At 47.2% G+C, this 22,601-nt stretch overlaps 1 protein-coding gene across 1 annotated transcript in view; it reads right to left on the bottom strand.

Moving 5' to 3' along the window:
* Positions 1–22,601, bottom strand: part of PHACTR1 (phosphatase and actin regulator 1) — a 534,554-nt gene that overhangs the window by 45,297 nt on the left and 466,656 nt on the right. Inside the window, exon 7 of the mRNA XM_065885188.1 lies at positions 13,520–13,841. Coding sequence (XP_065741260.1) covers positions 13,520–13,841 — 322 coding nt within the window. The remainder of the gene's footprint in view (positions 1–13,519; positions 13,842–22,601) is intronic.

Genomic DNA, 22,601 nt, shown 5'->3' on the forward strand with positions numbered 1-22,601 from the left:
TCTGGGTCGCTCCAAATGATGTAATTTTCCTGAGAAATGAACTAGGGATGAACACGCAAAAACCTGAGAGTGCTCCATAACATTTGCAAGATGTTGGTCAGTTGCACCATGTTGGAATATTTCCATTCTAGTAATTAAATACACCAGGGGGCTCCACAAATCAGGACAAAGGAGCAGGCCATCTTTCAAAACAGCAACAATAGTTAACACATAGGGTCCTTTATGGGTCCTATCAAAGTACTTCGTAAATGTTCGTTATCTCATTTAATCCTCCCCCAAACTTGCAAAGTTAGGAAGGGTATTGTTATTGTCCTGATTTTATGGATGAGGATGTTACATTTCTGAGGAAATAAGTGATCACTCAGTTGTGATCACAACAGGGATATGGACGTGGGTTTTCTCCCTCCAGGGCCTGTGTCCTTTCCATTAACCACACTGTCTTCTCCCAAAGAACCCTCGGGGCCGTTATTTTCTTGTATATGGACATGCTGACTATGAAATGCAACTGGCACCACAAATTAAAAAAAAAAATGGGAATAATTATCATATAACAAAAAGCAAGGACAACAGATGTTCACAGCACTCAACTCCTTTTTTGCTATGAATTTTGCTGGGAAGAGCCCCAAGGTTGGAGACTCTGATGGGACACAGAGACAGGTTTGAACTCCTGACTTGGGTGGTACATCCATGTTTGTGTGAGTAGCCCGTGGCTGGGGGCGAGTAGACTGCAGAGAGAACAGGATACAAGAGAGAGTGGGGCGGAATAATCACCAAGCTGGATAATCTGCATAATGGTGTGTCATCAACAAGAAGAAGAAGGGATGCAGTGGGTTTATTGTGGCCACATCAGTGACGTAGTTCCTCGAGGACAGAAAGGTATCACCATCACAGGTGATGCCCACTCCCCTGCTTTATATTTTCTTCAGTGTATAGATGTATATACACAGCATATAACATATTCATTGGTGTATCATCTGTCTCCTCCACTGAAAGGTAAGTTTGTGAGGATGTCAACTTTGTTCTGTCCTGCTTTCTCCCCGGAGGATGGAAGTGCCTGAATGTCTTCCTTCATGAAAAAAATGAATAAACCAGGAAGAACAGACAGAAGTTTACCTAAAACAGGACGCCTGCCATTTACAAGAGACACACGAAAACAGGATTCAGAAAGTTTGAGAGTAAAATACCAGTCCTAAATCAGTAAAAAGCATTCATTTCAAACTCTCTTTGCCTTCACTATGTCCCCATGACATGTCAGGGAAGTCAAAAGCTGTATCCTCTCTCCTTGGTCCTGTCTCCATCAAGAATAACGTTTAATGAGTCTCCTTTTTTGGAAAACTCAACTCTTTTTTTTTTTTTTTTTAATTCAACTCTCCTTTTTGCCTCTACTAAACCAAGTAGGAGAGACATAAATTGAGAACACAATGGCACCCCTCAGGTTCCCATCCCCCTTCACCGCATTTTCCTATCATTTAAACAGTCACATGTTTCTAAGAAATCCCTAGACTTTGAAAATCAAGAGACCGTTTTACCTTTCCTGTTCCGTACTGGTGAGGGAGAGGCAGCTTATTCTTAATAATTCATCAAGAAATGAATGCAAGACATCTACAACAACTCAGGGTCATTAAACAGTTGGCTCCCTTTCAAGGGAGCTTTATAATCGTCACTGTATCTCCATCACATGACAATAGGTAGATGCACAGTGGAGCAACGTGACCCATCCCTGGGCACGGGATTACCCGTTATCAAGCACCTTTGATACTCTCCTAGGAAATCAGGGGCAGGGTTTGAAATTTAAAATTCCTATTTTAAATCCTTCATCTTCCTTGAAAATACATGGGAACCATTTCACCACCATTTTTAAAGAAAAACGTGTCATAAAGGGATACTGCTTTCCCGCATATGACTTCAACTGCACCTATTGTTAAAAAAAAAAAAAAAGAAGAAGACAATCTCTTGAAAGGACAGAGAAAATTTATTACCCTCCAATATGATGCTGAAAATGAAACAGGAACAGCTTTTGTCATTCTGACTGCACAGAGTTATGAAAAGAGTTTTCAGAAAGGAGAGGGAACAGGCAGACGTTTTCTTCTCGGAGCCCAAAAACGTGTGAGAAATTATGCTACAAATTGCAGCGCCGGCGGCTGGAAAATGACGGAAGTAACCTCTGACACCCAAGGAAACAGTTAATCAGCTTCATTTTAGGAAAGCAGGCACACATTGCACGCTCTATCGCAGCCTTCTGAGATAAGAAACTCAACATTGGAGGCTTTGTTTTTTTTTGTTGGACCTTAGTCAGCAGGAAATGATACCATTCTATATATAGACCAGGGGACTGAGCTTCCCTGAGTGGAGGATGTGTTTTGAGCTTCTTTTTTTCCAGCCATGGTAATGAATGTCAATTAGTTCACGCACATCCCTTTGTCTGGCCTTCCAGGGACCAATGACCCACATTTCTGAAATAGTGTCTGGGGTCAGGATGTGATGAATAAAACCGTAAGACACCCAGAATCTCACCAACAGCAATCTCCACTTCCGACGGAGGAACCAAACAGTGGTGGCTTTTCCACAGGCCTTTGTCCCTAGACATCAGCCAATGTCCTAGGTCATGCTTGGCTGGATGTGGTACCAGGAGGGCATGATGTGGAGTGAGGACCATGTCTGGGTCCAGCTGGGCCGCTCACTAGTTGAGCAGCTTGCTCTTCTGGTTCTTCATCAGGTAAATGGAGAGACCTTTCTACCTACCTCACAACTGCTTACAAGATCAGAGGATAATGCTTTGTAAACGTCAATGTTGGTAGTTGCTGTTTTAGCAAAGGATGTACTTAAACACCAGCAACTTGTCAGAAACCATTCATTATGGATGTTATCCACTAGTTTATTAAAAAACTTCCTTTATTTTTTTTTGGTTCTTTTTTGGGGGGGTTGTTTTGTAATAATTTTTTATTTTGTAATAATTTTAGCTTTACAGAAGAGTTGCAAAGAAAGCACAGATAATTCCCGTATACCTTTAAGCCAGCTTCCCCTAATGTCAACATCCTTCATGACCATGGTATATTTGTCAAAACGGAGAAGTTAACATTGATACCACATTGCGAAACACTTCCTTTCGCTTTTTGGCCATGCCATGTGGCATGCAGGATCTTAGTTCCTTGACCGGGGATCAAGCCCAGGCCCCCTGCAGTGGAAGCAACAAGTCTTAACCACTGGACCACCAGGGAATTCCCTAGCTTTTTAAATATTTGTGGTCTGCAAAATCTTTTTGGACAAGGGTTTCCAGGAAGATCAAAGCATCTATACTTATTCATTAAGCAAGGGCAGGGTTTCTACTGATGTACACATAGGAATTCAGGGGCAGATTCTCTCTTATAAAAATACATTTCCTTTTTTAGCCTCTTAAGACTTTGAAAGATGTCAGTGGTTCATCTAGTCTCATTTTAACCTTCTTCTGACCAGGTGGCTCACCAGCCTTGAAGCGGAGGATCTGTCTTGCTCAGGGTGACATTACCTTGTTCTGAAATCTCATTCTGCCTCTTAAAGCAGCAGTTAAATGGCAAAACAACAGCTACAGGCAGCCACTCACAGATCATAAATACGTGCTGTAAAATCCAAGTACTGACCTAAAGTAAGACACTGATAACTCTGGCCTCAAAGGGGCAGGAACAAATGTCTCACCAGAATTGGAGGAGATGTTGAAGAGACGGTCATCAGTATAAGAAAGAGAATCTTTCCCTGGAAACACATTTCATTTGAAAATGCATGCCATTTGCTCTATGATGAACAAAATACCGAACTTCCTCAAATAAATGCCATTTCACAAGCAAGTAACGTTTAGCTATTCAGAGGTTCATTTTTGCTCCGGCACCAAGGCGCAGCTACTCATCACCATGAACACTGATTTGCAGGTGGAAACACTGACATAAACCAATGCGGTAATTACGTCAGACTGTTAAAGCTAGAAGAAACCCCAGGGACCATCTAGTTCAGGACCGAGAATCCTTCTTTAGACTTTCCTGTGACCCTGAAGGCCACATAAAGTAACTGTCACCCCAAAATGTTTTTACACTAAGATTATAAATGAAGTGTCATCTTTGAAAAGTCTAAAGATAATTATGGAATAACAGAATTATTAAAGATTGAAGGGGTTTGCGGGGCTACTGATTTCAATTTCTTCTGTCCAATGCTGCAATTGTTCCTTTTTCAATAATCTTGACAGGTAGTAATTTAATCTCTAGCTAATGTAAGCAGTACTCAGTAAGTGTTGCCAAGAGTTCAAGATGGTTCTGGAAGCCTTTCTGGTTCTGGTTGACCATTGTTGGTCTGGACTATCTGTATTAACACCAATGTATAGCTAACTTCCCAAGAGAGGTAAAACCACTCTATTTCTAAAAACATTCACATTAGAGATAACTTCAGTATTACTGACATGGAGTTACAGGGTTGGACAGGACATTAGCAGACGATCTCACCTGTAGGGTTTTTCTTTAGGAAGCCTACAAGTAAACCATTTGGGACAGCTGCTAGCCTGATCTTTTCAAAAGATCTCTTGTATTCTCTCCAATGGTTCCCAGGCTCTTCCTCACATCAGATTACAGTCTTCTGTCATTTCTCTCATTCTCTATAATTGTCCCTCTAAAAAGCTGGAGAATAACTGTCAACTTCCTGCCTTTTCTTCCTAAAACTCTCATCACCCGTTTGGAGACAGTGTACCATTCCTTCCTCTAATCTGCCTAGAATATTCTCTCATCCCTTTTCTCCGTCTTCTCCTGGTTCTTTCTATCTTTGAGATTTCAGTTTAAATGCAGCTCTCCAGAGAAGCCCACCTACCAGCTGACCCCCTGCTGTGCTCTCCCCTCCCCCCAGCTCCCTCGCTGGCACTGACTCGCCCAGGTCACACTCCCAGCAGACTCTAAGCCACGCCGAGGGCAGCCGCCCTCTATATTTTGTTCATCGCTGTATCCCCAGTGCCAAGCAGAACCCCATTCAGAAAAGGTGCTCAATAAAAACTTGTCGATGGATCTTCCGGTTGCTAAGGAAACACCGATACTTTCCTTTTTCTTCGCTGGGCCTGTTTTTCACTCAAGGTGTATAAATCCTTAGCCTCAGTGACTGCATGAAATTTTCTCCTGGGATTAAATTTTCTCCTGGAAAATGTCACAGCTTTTCTAATCTAACTGTTCAGGGATTCTGCGACAGGAGAAGGTAGAAGAAGCATGAGTTTATCAGAACTGTAATTTATTTGTCCACTTTTTTTTTTTTTTTTTTTTTGCGGTACGCGGGCCTCTCACCGCTGTGGCCTCTCCCGCCGCGGAGCACAGGCCCCGGACGCGCAGGCTCAGCGGCCATGGCTCACGGGCCCAGCTGCTCCGCGGCATGTGGGATCTTCCCAGACCGGGGGACGAACCCGTGTCCCCTGCCTCGGCAGGCGGGCTCTCAACCACTGCGCCACCAGGGAAGCCCCGGTTCGTGCCCCGGTCCGGGAAGATCCCACGTGCCATGGAGCGGCTGGGCCCGTGAGCCATGGCCGCTGAGCCTGCGCGTCCGGGGCCTGTGCTCCGCGGCGGGAGAGGCCACAGCGGTGAGAGGCCCGCGTACCGCAAAAAAAAAAAAAAAAAAAAAAAAAAAGAAATGTTTACTGAATATTTCCTATATCACGGGTCCTGTGATGAACTGGGGGGGGGCGGGAGTCGAGTGGGAAGGCAAGGATGGCTCCTGCCCACATCTAACAGAGAATACACCAAGAAACGCACGACAGGACGCAGTGGGTGCAAGAGGAGGATGTGCAGGCAGAGCTTCCTTCCTCTGGGAATCTGAGAAGCGATCACAAGAGGATGTGGTATTTTAATAAAGTCTTGAAAAATAAGCAGAACTTTTCTTTGCAAAATGGGGTGAATTCCAGACAGAGGGAACCGTTCAAACATTTTAGGATCACGAGCAAAATTAATACAAAAGGTTAAAGACACGGTTGCCCCGCGATCAACACCACTTAATATCTACATAATGTGTGTCTTGTGGGAACTCAAAGCTCAGAAGTGAAAAAGAACAGCAGAAGCAACCTAAATATCCATCAGGACCAAGTGGGTTAATAATAAGGAAATACCACAGCAGCTACTAGGGGGTCTACATTCATCCTTCACTCATTCGTTCATTCATTCAAAGTGGTTCTCACCCTTGCGGACTGTATGTTCTACTAGGCAAGAAAGAGCAACAAGGAAAGTAAAAGGCAAACGCAGAATGTTAGATGGTGAAAAATGTATGAAAGAACAAAGGGGGACTGGGGAATAGGCTGTGTTGGGAGGAGAGTTGTGATTTGAAATGGAGCAATCAGGGAGGGCTTCACTGAGGAGGTAACAAAGACGGTGAGGGAGGGAGACTTTAGGATACTGGAGGCAGGAGCCGTCTCAACTGAGGGAACAGCCAACGCAAAGGCCCTCTGTCAGGAGGATGACTAGCATGTCCAGGCCTTGTGGTAGGAGAGAGTAGCAACGTGGAGAACAGCAGATGTAGTCATGGGGCTGACAGGGGCCCAGGCTGTGGTGGGCTTCTGGGCTGAGGCAAGGACTTTGCTTTTTACTCTCTGTGAGCTGGAAAGCCAAGGAGCGCTTGTGCACGCTGTTATGGACTGAACTCCACTCCCACCCAATTCGTGCTTAAATGCTAATCCCCGGCACCTCAAAATGTGACTTATTCAGAGGTGACTATGTTAAAGGAGTAATTCGGTCAAAATGAGGTCAGTAGGGTGGGTTCTAACCAAATGACTAGTGTTTTTATCAGAGCAGGAGATGAGGACACAGACACGCAGAGGAGAGACCGTGTGAGGACACAGGGAGAAGACGGCCGTCTGCAAGCCCAGGACAGCGGCCTCAGGAGAAACCAGCCCTGACAGCACCTTGACTGTGCACTTCCAGCCCCCAGAACTGGCAGACAGTAAATTCCTGCTGTTTAAGCCCCACAGTCTATGGTACTTTGCTGTGGCGACCCTAGCGAATGAATAGAGTCATGATCAGATTTTCGTTAAACCTCATCTCTTTGACTGTCATGTTAAGGACAGACTGAGGGGGCAGGAGTGGAAGCAGCAGACCAGGTAGCAGGGACCCAGCAAACCAGGTGAGGGACCACGGGGGCTGAGACCACGGGGCAGCAGGAGCAAGTAGGAGGTCGCCCAGCCTAGACAGATTCTCAGACCTCTTAGGACCTGCTGACCCATCAGCCCCAGGGTATGAGAGAAAGAAAGGTGTCAAGGGTGACCCCGAGATTTCTGGCAGGAGCCACTACAAGCATGAAGTCGCCTATCATTGAGAAGGGAAGGACTTGTCTGAAGTGCATTCCCTTAAGACTCTTCCTGAAATTCTTTCAGGGTCCACACGTGTACACACCCCACCTTCGTTTTACTAAGACGGAAACCAGAGCACACAGAAATGATCAACTGAACGAAGATGGGAAAGAAAGTTAGTGTCTGATCAGGATTTTCAGTCTGAATTCCAGGATGGATGCCACCTAGATCACAGAGCTGATTGCAGATATTAAAAGTAAACATCGAATAATATATTTCTTTTCAAGTTTTAATCATTTAATTGACTAACGCCTTTGAACGGGACACATTCAGAGCTTTTTCATGTGCTCGCTCAGGCTTCAGGGCAGAGGGAATGGATTGTACAGACATATCGAAGACGTAAAAATTTATAGAAGTATATGTAATTTCTCTAATAGTTTAATGGAAACTAAAAATCACAGGCCTTTGTTCTCTCCATTTGTAGCAAGTCAAGCTCATTTACCCCAGAGGACGAAGAAGGGTTGCCTCTTATACATCCTCCTTTCTTCTTTGGACCCTGTCTCCACCCAGTAGGGCAGCCAGCTCAGAAGATTCTCAGTATAAGGAGGTCGCAGGACGCTTGACAGGGAGGGGAGGCAAAGGGACATACAAGGCAGCTCCCTCCCAACTCCAGCAGTGCCTGGGTTCCTAGAGGCTTTGACCTGCTCCTGGCTCCCAAGGGCCACATTAGGAGCTCTGAGCAGAGCCGTGCTTACTGACTGTCCTCTTTCCCCGACTTACTGGGCAGGTACATTACATGTCCCAGCATCATCTCTCCATCACCAAACGGGCAAGGAAAGAGAGCACTGGTTTGCGGCAGTGGCGGGCAGGGCTCTCACACCACACCCCCATGCCTCCCAGCTCTTCTTCTGGGATGGGCTCAATCTCTCTCCTTGCTGGAGAGAAAGCAGCTAAGAGTGAGGGTCCGCGCCAGGCTCAAGCCCGAGTCGTCGTTGAAGAATGAGGACCAGAGCAGAAGGGGTGGCCCTGACAGGCAACCACACTGCTGTGGAAGGAGGCCCTAGGGCCACCCCTGTGGAGTCACCGCCAAAGAAGACGTGACTCATCACTGAAGAGAAAATAAATGAAGATGATCGAATTCCAGGAAACCGACACGAAATTTCCAACAAGACTGGATCCAATCTGTTCGCAATATGCCTTTTAGGGGAACTGAAGGTCAATTCTGTGTGCTGAAGAATTCTGCTTCTCATTCACTGTCATTTACTGGACACTTACTATATGCCACGTAATAAGACGACTGATGTAGCCTGTCACCTGTTCCTCACAACCCTGACGAGGTTGGTGGTGTTATTACTATCCCTGTTTTAAAGATGAGGAATCAAAGGCAAAAAAAGAAGCGGTAGCTCTGAGACTGAAACCCTGGCAATTAGATTCTGGAGCCCATGTACTCAGCCATGATGCAGGGGCTGCCTCCAGATTGGCCATGCTGCCTCGTGGCTTTGATAAACACGGAAGCTGGTCTCTAGTTCCCTCCTTCCCCCCAAATCTGGTGGGCCAGCGCTGTAACTAACTAATGTGATCTTTCAATGTCATTAAGTAGGGTCAGGTTAGGTTAACAGTTAAGAACGTCTTCATACAAGTCAAAACAGATTTAGAGCAATCTTGGGAGAGCAGGAACAAGATGGTAAAGGATCTAGAAACAGTCTCAACAGACGATTCCATGAATTTGGGATTATCAGCCTGAAAGAGAGAAGCCACTAGATAAAGGGAACAGTAATTATTTTTAAAGATTGGAAAGCCTCTCACAGGAAAGGAAGATTAGAAATAAGACTGGGACAAGGGATTATAGTAAGTAACACTTTTCACTTAACATAAGAAAGAACTTCGTAGTAATCAGACCTTCTGGACAGTGGGGCAGGCTATCTTGGTACCTAGGGAGGGTCCCATTCCCACAGAGACCAGAGGACAAATCGTCAGAAAGGCTACAACAGGCAGCAGGCTGGCTGCCTTGGTCTTAAAGGTCCCTTTCAATTACAAGATGACTATTTATTCAAATTTATAGTCCAAAGTCAGGCATTCATGCTGTTAAATTCATCATTTGATTTCTGCATTACCTACAATGTTTCACCAGGATCAGACCACGGGTCTGGACTAACACCCTGTAGGGCATGAACGTTCTATGAGATCTCAGGTTCTCTGCGGGCAGAATGCCTATGCGTTCAGTAATGTTCCTTCTTTCTTGCAGTGCTTTTTGGGGTCACTGGAAATTGTCAGGAGAAAAAAGAAATCATCCTTTCTGGATGAAACTTGGCCAGAACAAGAGTGAAATCATGTTGACAGGTAGGAGGGAGAATTTCCAGGTCGTAAAAAGAAAGGTGACATCACTGGAGACAGCGGCAGTTCCTGCACTAAACTGAAAGGTGGCCCATGACCTGTTCTGCTCCCAGATCCTTCCAGGACTCCTGGAAGACGACGTGGATCCTCAGAAACATTCTCAGTCTTTGTTTGCAAGAAGACCTCGCTTTCTCTGTAGGGCTATCTTTTTTATTTTATTTTATTTTTTTTCGGTATACGGGCCTCTCCCGTTACGGAGCACAGGCTCTGGATGCGCAGGCTCAGTGGCCATGGCTCACGGGCCCAGCCGCTCCGCAGCACGTGGGATCCTCCCGGACCGGGGCACGAACCCGTGTCCCCTGCATCGGCAGGCGGACTCTCAACCACTGCGCCACCAGGGAAGCCCTCTGTAGGGCTATCCTGATGATGTAGGCGTTAATTCCCTGTGTCCGGGCTGGTCCACCAGAACAACACTATACCTTGACCTACGGTTGGTGGGGAGGGAGACAGGAGGTAAGGAGGGTCCGGGGGTGACACAAAGCACAGGAGATTGCCTTGGCTCAGCTGCCAAGACCAGGCTGCCCTTCTTCCAATCTCCTCCACCTGCAACATCCCAGTATCTCCTTTCCTTCCCCATTTGCTGTCTTTGATTCATTTCAATAAAGAACCTGACCCAGTGTAGGTCCAACAGACCTATTCTATATTTATATTCTATAAACACACACGGAAATTACTGAACTGAGGAATATCACATAACTCATTGGTTAGTACTTTCAATGGAAGCTTTAAATGGCATGTTTTAGGTGCAAATGTATTGAGCAATATGCTACTAGTATGCTCTCGTGAGTATCTTTTTCAGATGCTTACTAACCCCGGAAGAGGTACAAAAATATACTGGGGGTCACAGGAGACGTGAGGGCAGTAAATTACATTCACTGCTAGCTGTCTTTAGGAAAGCGGTTGTGCTATAGTCAAAGGAGTTCTGGATTTGCAGGAGGACGATCCAGGCTTGAAGGCTCGGCCATGTGACTTACTACCTAGGACAGTGCTTGTCAAAATGTCTTTGGGGGTAAGGCCAGCACTATCAAACCCTTAGAGGAAAGCATAGGCAGGACCCTCTATGACACACATCACAGCGAGATCCTTTTTGACCCACCTCCTAGAGAAATGGAAATAAAAACAAAAAGAAACAAATGGGACCTAATGAAACTTAACAGCTTTTGCACAGCAAAGGAAACCATAAACAAGACCAAAAGACAACACTCAGAATGGGAGAAAATATTTGCAAATGAAGCAGCTGACAAAGGATTAATCTCCAAGATTTACAAGCAGCTCATGCAGCTCAATAACCAAAAAACAACCCAATCCAAAAATGGGCAGAAGACCTAAATAGACATTTTTCCAAAGAAGATATACAGACTGCCAACAAACACATGAAAGGATGCTCAACATCACTAATCATTAGAGAAATGCAAATCAAAACCACAATGAGGTATCACCTCACACCAGTCAGAATGGCCATCATCAAAAAATCTAGAAACAATAAATGCTGGAGAGGGTGTGGAGAAAAGGGAACACTCTTGCACCGCTGGTGGGAATGTAAATTGATACAGCCACCATGGAGAAAAGTATGGAGGTTCCTTAAAAAACTACAAATAGAACTACCATACGACCAGCAATCCCACTACTGGACATATACCCTGAGAAGACCATAATTCAAAAAGAGTCATGTACCAAAATGTTCATTGCAGCACTATTTACAATAGCCAGGACATGGAAGCAACCTAAGTGTCCATCGACAGATGAATGGATAAAGAAGATGTGGCACATATATACAATGGAATATTACTCAGCCATAAAAAGAAATGAAATTGAGTTATTTGTAGTGAGGTGGATGGACCTAGAGTCTGTCATACAGAGTGAAGTAAGTCAGAAAGAGAAAAACAAATACCGTATGCTAACACATATATATGGAATCTAAGGAAAAAAAAAAAGGTCATGAAGAACCTAGGGGTAAGATGGGAATAGACACAGACCTACTAGAAAATGGACTTGAGGATATGGGGAGAGGGAAGGGTAAGCTGTGACAAAGAGAGTGGCATGGGCATATATACACTACCAAACGTAAAACAGACAGCTAGTGGGAAGCAGCTGCATAGCACAGGGAGATCAGCTCCGTGGTTTGTGACCACCTAGAGGGGTGGGATAGGGAGGGTGGGAGGGAGGGAGATGCAAGAGGGAGGAGATATGGGAACATATATATATATGTATAACTGATTCACTTTGTTATAAAGCAGAAACTAACACACCATTGTAAAGCAATTCTACTCCAATAAAGATGTTAAAAAAAATGTCTATGGGGAGGGACCAGTTTTGTTGGTCGGTTGGTTGATTTACATACTTCAATTTTTAATCCATCACAAACTGATGCTTTCAAAAATATAATAAAAATGCACAACAAATAAAACCCCTTTTTATCGTAAGACAAAAAATTATCCTGTCAAATTGCTATGAAGTTATCTAAAAGCTTGTTCTCGATTTCTGTACAATTTCTGCAGACGGGCACCACATTTGAGTAGCTGGCATTGGGGAACTCAGCCTTCCTTAGTTTCTTGGCTGACTCAAGTCTCCCTAGGTGGTGTGAGGATTAAGATAATAATAAAGGTATGTACTAATAATAGACTAAAAAGCGCCATCCAAATTTGAAATTGTGACTGTCCTCATTAACAAGAACAGTAGTTGAAAATGATGGCCAATGGCCAAATACATTTTTTTTTCAGTGAAGGGAGATATTAACGTGAACCTATCAAGTCAGAATTCTTAGTGATAACTTCTCTTGGAGTCATTAATTTTCCAAACATAGAATACTTGGCTGACACAGAGGGAGGGAAAAGCCACTGAGAGTCAGGAAACTACAACCGAAAGCTCTCGGCTGTGTCCATCTCGCCCCTGGCTCTCTGCCCGGTGACCGGCTGCGTGCTTTCCAGGCTGCAGTTTTCCTATCTGGTCTGCAGGACCCAGTTAACTACACGGGGTTGGAATCACATTGGGAAATCTCAGCCACCTCTTGGGCACAAGCGAGGTGGTATCTGAATGCGTGCGTGCACACACACACACACACACACACACACACACACACACACACACGCGCAAGCGATCCAGAACCAGCACAAGAGATCTCCCTGGGTGGTGGGGAGTCACGGTCTCCGCTGCAGGCCTGTCCTTGGAGTACCCTTGGCAATTCTCCCTGCAATGCTACTGGAGGGAGATTCTGATGAAAGAGGGGACTTCACCAGTTGTTGGTAAATATCTCAGGCTCAAACTCGTATAATCAGACTACGTCTGCCGCTTCCTCCATCGGCAAGAACGAGGGCGTACCTCTCCACCTTTCCCTCTGTTATTCCACCACCGCCCTGCCAGCTCTCATCTCTTCTTATTCTACATTCACCTTGTTTTTTACATCATAAAAGTAATATACACAAAGTAAAAAATTAAGCAGTACAGAAAGATACAAAATCTAAAAATAAAAGATTTTCTCCCCATCTCCCTGCCCTAGGGGTTACATTAATGATGAAGTGTACCTGCTTCCAAAACACGTTAAGGTCTACAGAAGCACGATATGTACGATCTATCTATCCACCCACCCACTCACGCATACTCATATGTATACACATGCACTACTTTTTCTTTTTGATAAACGTATGACTGTTCTATAGTTTGGCAACTGGCAACAGTTTTTTTCTTCCATACTCTCCTTGACATTCAGATTCTGGTCTGATTTTACCTTCACCCCCGCCCCCGAACCCCACCCCCCCAAGTGGGTGTGAGCCCTTGCTTGCGCTGGTCTTCTCACTCCTTGGTCATGGTCGGATCGCCAAGCCCTCCTTTCCTGCCCTCACCCCTTCCCTCCATTACCTTTCCAGCCTCTGCATGGTCATGGCCAGCGTTTTGTTCAGCTCATCTATCATCCTGCAGCCCGAGGGGTGCATGGGGAGGGAGCCGGTGGTGGCAGGGAGGTGCTGGCTGAGGCTGCCGTACTGCAGCTGGTGCTGGATCTGGGAGGGCAGGACGGTGTGGTGGTGCTGGGCCCCGCCCTGCTGGCCGCTCTTCTGGGCCGCGTAGGACGCCAGGGAGAGGTCTGGCCCCCCCATGGGCATACAGATCATGACTTTCTTTGGAGGTAGCGGAGGCGACAGCTTCACTGGCAGACAAGGCAATTTCACAGGGGCGCCAGGATCTGCGGCAGAAGGAGGGCGAGAGGCAGATGTGAGTTTGGGGGCATCAGAAAAAACGTAGCACACCACAGGTGCCCGCCCGGGGACCGTGGTCCTGGAGGCGGGCCCCTGAGATGAAATGCTTCAACCAAAGAACCGGCAGGTGAGCGCGACTCAACAAGCACCCACCAGCTCTCACTTCCTGCTCGAAGCACGCTGCCCCCCAAGGCCCTCAGGGACCCAGGTGCCGGTGGCGTGTGTCACACAGCTGCCAGGCTGAAGCTCACCAGCAGAAAGGGGGAATGCGCTCTTCTGCTCATGGAAACCCAAGCACCTTCAAAGAGACCTTTGCTAGGACATGCGCGACGCTGACAACTGCGCCACTGTAACGTGGAAATACTCTCTCGGCTGGTGCTTTCTAACTGGTACGGGATTAGAAGCCAGCCCTGCGTTCAAGTCCACTAAGAGTGTCTTCCTCCAGAGGTGACTTTAATGCCACCAACCTTAATTCCCTCATGTGGGGATGCTTGTCCCACCGGAGAGGAGGCTTTCTAGGATTCGTGGTCACGGGGAGGGCTCAGATGCCCCGTGCCGGGCCTCGGCGTGAACACGGTGGCTGCGCTGACCACTCACGTGGCATCCATGGTGGGCTCCTCCCACTGTAGGGAGGTCCCGACACGCACTCTGGGGCCCTTATGGTACCTGCACCCACCCCATCCCTTGGTTCCGTGACGTTGGCACTGAAACTTCCCAGAGATGCTCCAAATTAAGGGGGGCTCCAGGTCAGACAGACCAGCCCTCAGGGTGTCTTTGGGCTGACCTTGTAGTCCCCTGTCTGGACTTCATATTCCTAAAAATCATCTAGCCCTCGGGACTGCGGATCCATGGCTGAGTCCTGTGGGCTGTAGGCCACCTGGGAGAAGCCGGGCCAGAGGGCAGTGGCAGGCGGGGTGTGTATGTGACCTCACACCCGCTGTCCATGCCGGGAGCACTGCAGGCTCCTGCCTCTTGGTCTCTGAGGCCTTCGATGTTTTTCCAACTATCTGCCTGAGTGTGGCCTTCTCCAGTTTGACAGCCTCAGTCCTGCCAGAATGACATTCTTTTGGCACAAATCTGATCCTGTTGCCCTCCAGTTTGAAACGTACCAATGGCCTGGAAATAAAGCCCAACTTCCCGACACATCATCAAGGACTCTTTGTGTCCCCACTTTATCTCTATAGAGTCTGTGCTGGTTCCCCCGGCTAGAAATAACCTTGCCTGTTGCACCTGAAAAGCTCCTTTTCTCCTGGGACACGGCCTGCTTTCCTCCTGTGGGTTTGACTTCCTTGCTGACCCACGCTCAGTCTCCCTCCTCAGCTAAGTCCCTGGCTGGCCTTTGTCCCTCACCTGCTCAGAAGGGCTGCTGTGTCTCCACTGGTGGCCTCGAGGCTCTTCACCTCCACAGATTTCCTCTCCTGTTTCACAGAGAAGCCCAAGGAGGGCGCTCCAGGCCCCCTCCTTCTCTTTGTATCGGCCTTCTTTTCTCCCCATCACCCCAGGTAACCACCCTCACTCCTGAACTGCTGGGTTCCCCAAACCACCTGATGTTTCAAACCCCAGAGCCTTGGTTACCTGCCCTCAGTTCTCTGGTTTGTCTTCTGGGTCAATCCCTACCCTCCCTTCAAGATTCAGCTCAAACGTTACCTCCACTGAGAACCTTCCTGATGGGTTACATCACTCCCCCTATCCTGCAGCCACTGGACCCACTGTGGGCAGGTAGTAGGTCAGTGCCAACAACCATGGTGACGATGATGATGACAGTGGTAGATACTGCCAACCCTCCCACCGTGAGCCGGACAGTGTTCTAAGTGCTTTTCTTATCTCACCAGCTTAATGTTGTTCAGAAATAGAAACTTGGACAGCTCATCCTGCTCCTATGAGCCTCCAAGCACAGGACACAAGGTCACCATGTTTAGGACCAAAGCAGGCAGCGCTAATTCCAAAGCGGCTGAGATGCAGAAACTCGGCACCCCTGTCTGGGTCCTGTTACTGAACGGTGCGCCCCCGTGGCTCTTGGAAGCCACAGCGCAGACCCAGCAAGTACAATGCGTCCTGAAGTGTGAGGGTTTTCATCCAGGGACCCTTAACCCACGACTCCTTCATTTGGGGGTCTGGTCGGCTAAGGCAGTAGGGACTCATTTGCTTGGGCAGAAGAAAGCAGAGCCAGGAGGGCAGCATGGAATTGTCTGCCTGAGAAGGGTCAGCGATACACTGATGGATTCCACCCATCTTGCTAAGCTACAACTTTCTGCACACACAGTATTTCTTGCCACTACTTCCACAGCAAAGCTTGCTTGGCTTCATCACCAGAAAAATGGACCAAGTGGATGCCAGGAATTCTAACAAAACGGGCAAGGAAGACATGACCAACAGGACCAATTCAGTGGAGGTGGTTCCTTTCATTGTTCTAAGAAACACATGCCAGGGCCCATGGAGAACCCCTTTTTCTCCTTTCCTACCTGCATCTCTCTTCTGGTTGTTTCACTGCACATGGTCACCAATTAAATAAGGGGAGAGAAGGAAAGTGAATCGTGTCAAATAATTTTTGGCTCAGTGGACGTGGTACAAACAGAGGAAATGAAGAAAAAGGTTAAAGTCAAGTGAAACTGTCTACTTTCAGTGAATTAGCTCTGCAGCCCCCATCTTTCTATAACATGTGGATAAATGAGGAGAGCCTGGGCAGCTCAGATTGGCAGTACCTTGGCAAGACCTATTTTTATATTCTTATGACTTTTTTTTTTTTATTTGCGGTACGCGGGCCTTTCACTGCCGTGGCCTCTCCCGTGGCGGAGCACAGGCTCCGGATGCGCAGGCTCAGCGGCCATGGCTCACGGGCCCAGCCGCTCCGCAGCATGTGGGATCCTCCCGGACCAGGGCACGAACCCGCATCCCCTGCATCAGCAGGTGGACTCCCAACCACTGCGCCACCAGGGAAGCCCCTTATGACATCTTAATACCAAGTCGTTCCTCATAACAGATCTGGAAGCAGGATTCAGAACCAGCCGCATGTGATCTGCTACCCTGCGTTTCTGGCTCTTTGTCTAACCCTCTCAAACTTCTGTGCTCTCTGCCCCTCTGACCACTACACCGGCCTGGGACCTCAGCTCCTTTGATTGTGTTGACAACTGGGTCCCAGCCCTTTAATCCATCCCCATGCTGTACCAAACGTCTCCCTACAACACAGGTCATGGTTGAAGTCTCCCAATGGCTCCAGAAAACACTGCAAGTCCAAGGGCAACACTCCGGGCCGTCCCTGTCCCACTCCACCAGGTGTCTCTCACTCCGGTCCGTCCTGTTAGGCCAGTTTCCACACAGGGTTTCCCAATAACCACGCTCATCCCGCTTCCCGGACTTATCTGCTACTCCCTGATGATCAAAATTGCACTCACCCTTCAAAGCAAAACTGAAGACCATATGCCCCATCAACTTCAGCAGGAGAGGCAAATTCCTGAGCCTCACTTTCAAAGATTCAGGTTCAGTAGGTTTACGATGAGGCCCAGGAATCTGCTTTGTAATTAAGCCTCCAGATCACTCTGACCTAGGTGGACGCCACACTTGAAGAAAGTGCCACAAGTTATGGGATGGAGAAGCACGACATCATTACCAAAATTTGTGCTCCTAGAAATAGAAGATAAACTAGAAAATCACATTCATTTAGCTCTGTTAGCATCAGCAAATTGCTTTACCTATTTGACGCTCAGTTTTCCAATGTGTGAAATGGCGATGAGTTAATATATCACGCGATTCATGTGAAAATTAAACAAGTACATAAACTGGGCTGTACAGTGCCTGACACTTGGCTCCTCAATAACTAGTAACTATACTTCTCGTTGCTATCATTTTCATCATTACTGAACTGCTTCCTCAGGAAGCCCATCCGTCACCACTGAGCTCTCACGGCCCCTGATTTCCCTTTACCACAGCATTTCATAGACAGTGGATTTAATCCATCTCACTTTTCTTGACTTGTTGCTAATTTTTATTTGCGGTAGGTGGACCTGATGTGTTCATTAAGTCATGCTGGGTGGAGCTGTTTCCTCACCTGTTCACCAGCAGTGCCTAGTGCATAGTAGATGTTCCGTAAACGTTTGCTGATTTTCCTTCTCATCATGTCTTTAGAGCAGCGGGAAAAGGTAGAACTTAGGGAGCAGTTTCTCCTACACAAAGGGTCTGCTAATCAAAGTGTGGTTCATGGACTAAAAGCTGTGGCAGAACCTCTTGGGAGGAAATGCAGAGTCTCAGGGCCCAGCCCAGACCTTCTGACTCAGAATCCGCATCATGACAAGGTCCCCAGGGGACTCAGTACACAGTCGAGAACCATCCTCTAAGAGCCACCACTTTGTGAAGAGGCTGCTCCCTCCATGGGCAAAATGACAAGTGCCCAGGGCCTCCTGGAGGACAGGCAGCCTGGTGCTTGCTCTCTGAGGGCTGGGCGGGGCCTGCTAGAGGCTTCTGCTGCAGGCTGAGGGTACAATGGTCTGGAGAAGTCACCACGAGCTTAGAACTCAGAAGAGTTGGAGTTTTGCGGAGCACAGGCTCCGGACGCTCAGGCTCAGTGGCCATGGCTCACGGGCCCAGCCGCTCCGCGGCATGTGGGATCTTCCCGGACCGGGGCACGAACCCATGTCCCCTGCATCGGCAGGCGGGCTCTCAACCACTGCACCACCAGGGAAGCCCGAAGAGTTGGAGTTTAATCTCAGCTCTAAGACCAAGAAGCCCTGTAGCTCTGCCTAAGACATTTATCCTCCCTGAGCTTCAGTTTTCCCGTGTTTAGAAAGGCAGCGCTGTCTGCCTTATAGGTCTGTATGAGAAGTGAACAGATTAACGTCTACACAACCTCCATATAAGGGGATAAGTGAGCTGAAATACAGCCTGAGGTCTAGCTTTGAGTCACCCAAGAAGAAGGGGCAGCTCTGTGTAATTCATTTTGCCAAAGGGCACCTTTTCATAATTTTATAAAATCCCCAAACAAGTTAGCAGAGGGCCTGAGTATAAAATACCCACAGTAGGTGGTGGTGTGATGAATTGGGAGTTTGAGATTGACTTGTATACACTGATGTGTATTAAATGGATGACTAATAAGAACCTGCTGTATAAAAAAATAAATAAAATTCAAAAAAAAAACCCAAACCCCAGTAGAGTCCTTGATACATAACAGGAGTTCAACAAATGTAGTCTTAATTCATTCTGAAATATTAATAATATGATATGTTCCGGGCTTCTCCCACAGGTCATTGTGAGGGTCAGACAAGATAATGTGGACATGCTTTGTAAACTGCAAAGTGCGACATACATCTGCAGTGTTACAAACAGGACTCTTGGTATCCCTGTGAGAGTCTACCTCACCTGATGCTTCCCAGCCTGAGAGCGAGAGATAGAAGCTGAGAAATCAACACTGTGTGTGGTGGTTCCATTGTAAGTAAGTGGGTGAAAAAACCTGGTGACAGTGAATCAAGTAGCAGAGCAAAGAGGCTTCCAAGGCACCATCCTAGAAGTCTTCCACGCTTGCCACGTGGCACTGCGGAAAGGGAAAAAGGCAAGGTTGTCCAGGTCTCAGCGTGCCGTTCCGATGCACACAGTCCTGCATCAGTACTGAGAGCTGGTGGAGAAGGATGCAGAACCAGGAGTCAGAAAACCCGGATTCTCTGGGATTAATTAGCTAAGCTTCTTGGAACCCAGGTACTTTTACCTCTAAAAATCCAGGAATTAAAAGTGCCTTCTTGGGCTTCCCTGGTGGCGCAGTGGTTGAGAGTCCGCCTGCCGATGCAGGGGACACGGGTTCGTGCCCCGGTCCGGGAAGATCCCACATGCCGCGGAGCGGCTGGGCCCGTGAGCCATGGCCGCTGAGCCTGCGCGTCCGGGGCCTGTGCTCCGCAACGGGAGAGGCCACAGCAGTGAGAGGCCCGCGTACAGCAAAAAAAGAAAAAAAAAGCCTTCTTTACCTTGACAGCACCTCCCTGAATACAATACTTTGCCTCTCTCTGATGCACGACATTTACGGATTATGGGAGGACACACACTACCTCTTGCATTTATAACGATAGTGGCTTCTCCTGCTGGGGCACGCACAAAGCTCTCTGCTTGCTGACTTAGAGATGGATGAGTCTTTGGCAGCCAGACTGATCGAGAATGCAGTATATTCATAAAACTGTCTCTGCTGATAGAGTGGAAAGAGCAAAAACAACCAGTTCCAGAGAACAAGAAAAATAAACCCAAACTACGTCACAGAGCCAGAAAAGCCAAGGGGGCTATATTTCCAAGCCTGACACACCTCTGGCTTAGGACTTCACACAAGAAAGTGAAAACCCCCGATTACTTCTGTTGTTGAGACTGGTGCCAGAGGGCTGTAGTCTATACACTGAATGAGTCAGGGCTAAATGAATACGCCCCTAGCCTCTCTCCTCACTTTTTAAATTAACAGCTGGAGAAGCTGGAGAAGCATTTATAACTTCATAATAGACGATTCAGATACACTTGCCAATGATAGTAGCACTTAACGTCTTAATGAACAAAAGTGTTGTAAGAATTTCTCAGTCATTTGCCACCTGGTTCTAGTGGGTTAGAATCTCTGATCTCCTTTCATAGATACAGGCATCCATGCAAGGACACGAAGAGTCTGTAAGAAGTGTACTTAGAACTTAAATAAGAGTCCAGTACCACGAAACCACCGAATCAGATTCCCCTGGCTATAAGAAAGGTGCTTATATGAGCCCCACCAATCACTTTGGGCCATCCTGGGGATTTTAAGGTAGTCTGGCCTTTTTTTTTTTTTTTGGCCAGATGCCTGGAAAGGCAAAAATATGTTGACTGACCCCTCATGGTGAAAGGGCTAGAAGAGTATCAAGTGATTTGTATTCAATGCTCTCAGCCTGGCTTGCTCTCCTAAGCCAGCCCAGCACACGGAAACCTCAGCAAACACCTGACGTTGTGGGGATTGTGTCCTGAGACCTTCCAGAATCTTAAAATGAGGGCCGTGATCATATTCGCATCACCAGCACCTGACTGTTTCAGAGCCACTTTCCACAAAGACACATTTTTGTTTCTAAATGGACCCTTCCCAAGGCCACTTGGGGAGATGACAGCAAGTAGGGAAGTGAGTGCCTCCCTGAGATGGTGACACGGGGCAGTGGAGGCGTGGCTCACCAGCTAACTGGGTCACGTGGGCATGTCAGCTCTGCCACAACTACATTTGATTTTGTAAAAGTCAAACTACACCTTATTCATTGTCGGGAAACTGCTCTCAAAGAGTCAAAACTGCAGATGTCCCTATAATCACAAGAACACCTGTTCGTAAGATCAGTATTTCGTTAGAAATTGTAAGTCATTGATAAAAACACATTCTATCGTTTATTTTTGCAGTAATGCAGACTAGTGTCAGTGCTCCCAGGGAGACCAGGCAAGGAGATGGCCAGGCAATTGACAACTGGGTGGCTGAACCCGAGCCTTCCACGAGACAGGTGTAAAGGCAGGCAAGAAGGTCCACAATGGGCAATGGAGAGGAGCCTGGATTGGACAGTGCCCACCAGGGAGGACTGCTATCTTGAGCATCCAGGCAAAAGCTGAGAGCGAGTCAAATCAAAATCACAAAGTCATGGAGGCAAACATACACATGCTCGCCTGGTCTCAGAACATGGGAACCAGGGGATCTATCTGGGAAGTTTTAAGCAGTAAATTTAGATCACATACAATGAAATACTACTTAGAGCATATCCCGATTAAGAGTTAGTACATTCATGGTGAAGGTATCAAGAAGTTCAAGCTAGATCCATAAATCTTTTTTAAGTCTTAATTTATTTTTTGTTTATTTTTGGCTGTATTGAGTCTTCATTGTGGCGAGCAGGGGCTACTCTTCCTTGCGATGCGTGGGCTTCTCATTGCGGTGGCTTCTCTTGTTGCGAAGCACGGGCTCTAGGCACACGAGTTTCAGTAGCTGCAGCACTCGGGCTCAGTAGTTGCAGCATGTGGGCCCTAGACGGGATTCTTTCTTTTTTCTTTTTTAAAATGTTTTATGTTATTTTATTTTATTTTTTTGGCTGCGTCGGGTCTTCGTTGCAGTGTGCGGGCTTCTCTCTAGTTGTGGTGTGCGGGTTTTTCTCTTCTCTAGTTGTGGTGCGTGGGCTCCAGAGCATGTGGGCTCTCTAGTTGTGGCACACAGACTTCTCTCTAGTTGTGGCATGCAGGCTTTTCTCTTCTCTAGTTGTGGCACGTGGGCTCCAGAGCACCTGGGCTCTGTAGTTTGTGGCACACGGGCTCTAGTTGAGGCGCACAAGCTCAGTAGTTGTGGTGCACGGGCTTAGTTGCCCCATGGCACATGGGATCTTAGTTCCCCGACCACGAATCAAACCCGCGTCCCCTGCACTGGAAGGTGGATTCTTCACCACTGCACCACCAGGGAAGTCCCTAGATCCATAAATCTTATAAAGGCAAACGAGGACAACTACAGTTCATCTCTAACCCTACATCCATCTGATGCACGATATTTATTCACTGTCAGAGGACACACTCAGATTTCTTGCATTTACACTGATGGTGGTAGCTGGTCTAACCATCTGCAGGGTATCCCCATATCCCCATGAAATTCCGAGTGTCCTCCCTGACACCTAAGGCCGGACCGCAAGTTTGCCCGATGGATGACTGTCATGTTCTAACTGCTACCCTTACGGGAAGTTGCTTTTCTACCTGGGTTATCATGTTTCCTTCAGACACCACAGAAGCCACGAGAATCAGATTTCATTTTTAGCAGC

This window comes from Phocoena phocoena, chromosome 10 (genome assembly GCF_963924675.1).
Source record: "Phocoena phocoena chromosome 10, mPhoPho1.1, whole genome shotgun sequence".
Taxonomy (NCBI): domain Eukaryota; kingdom Metazoa; phylum Chordata; class Mammalia; order Artiodactyla; family Phocoenidae; genus Phocoena; species Phocoena phocoena.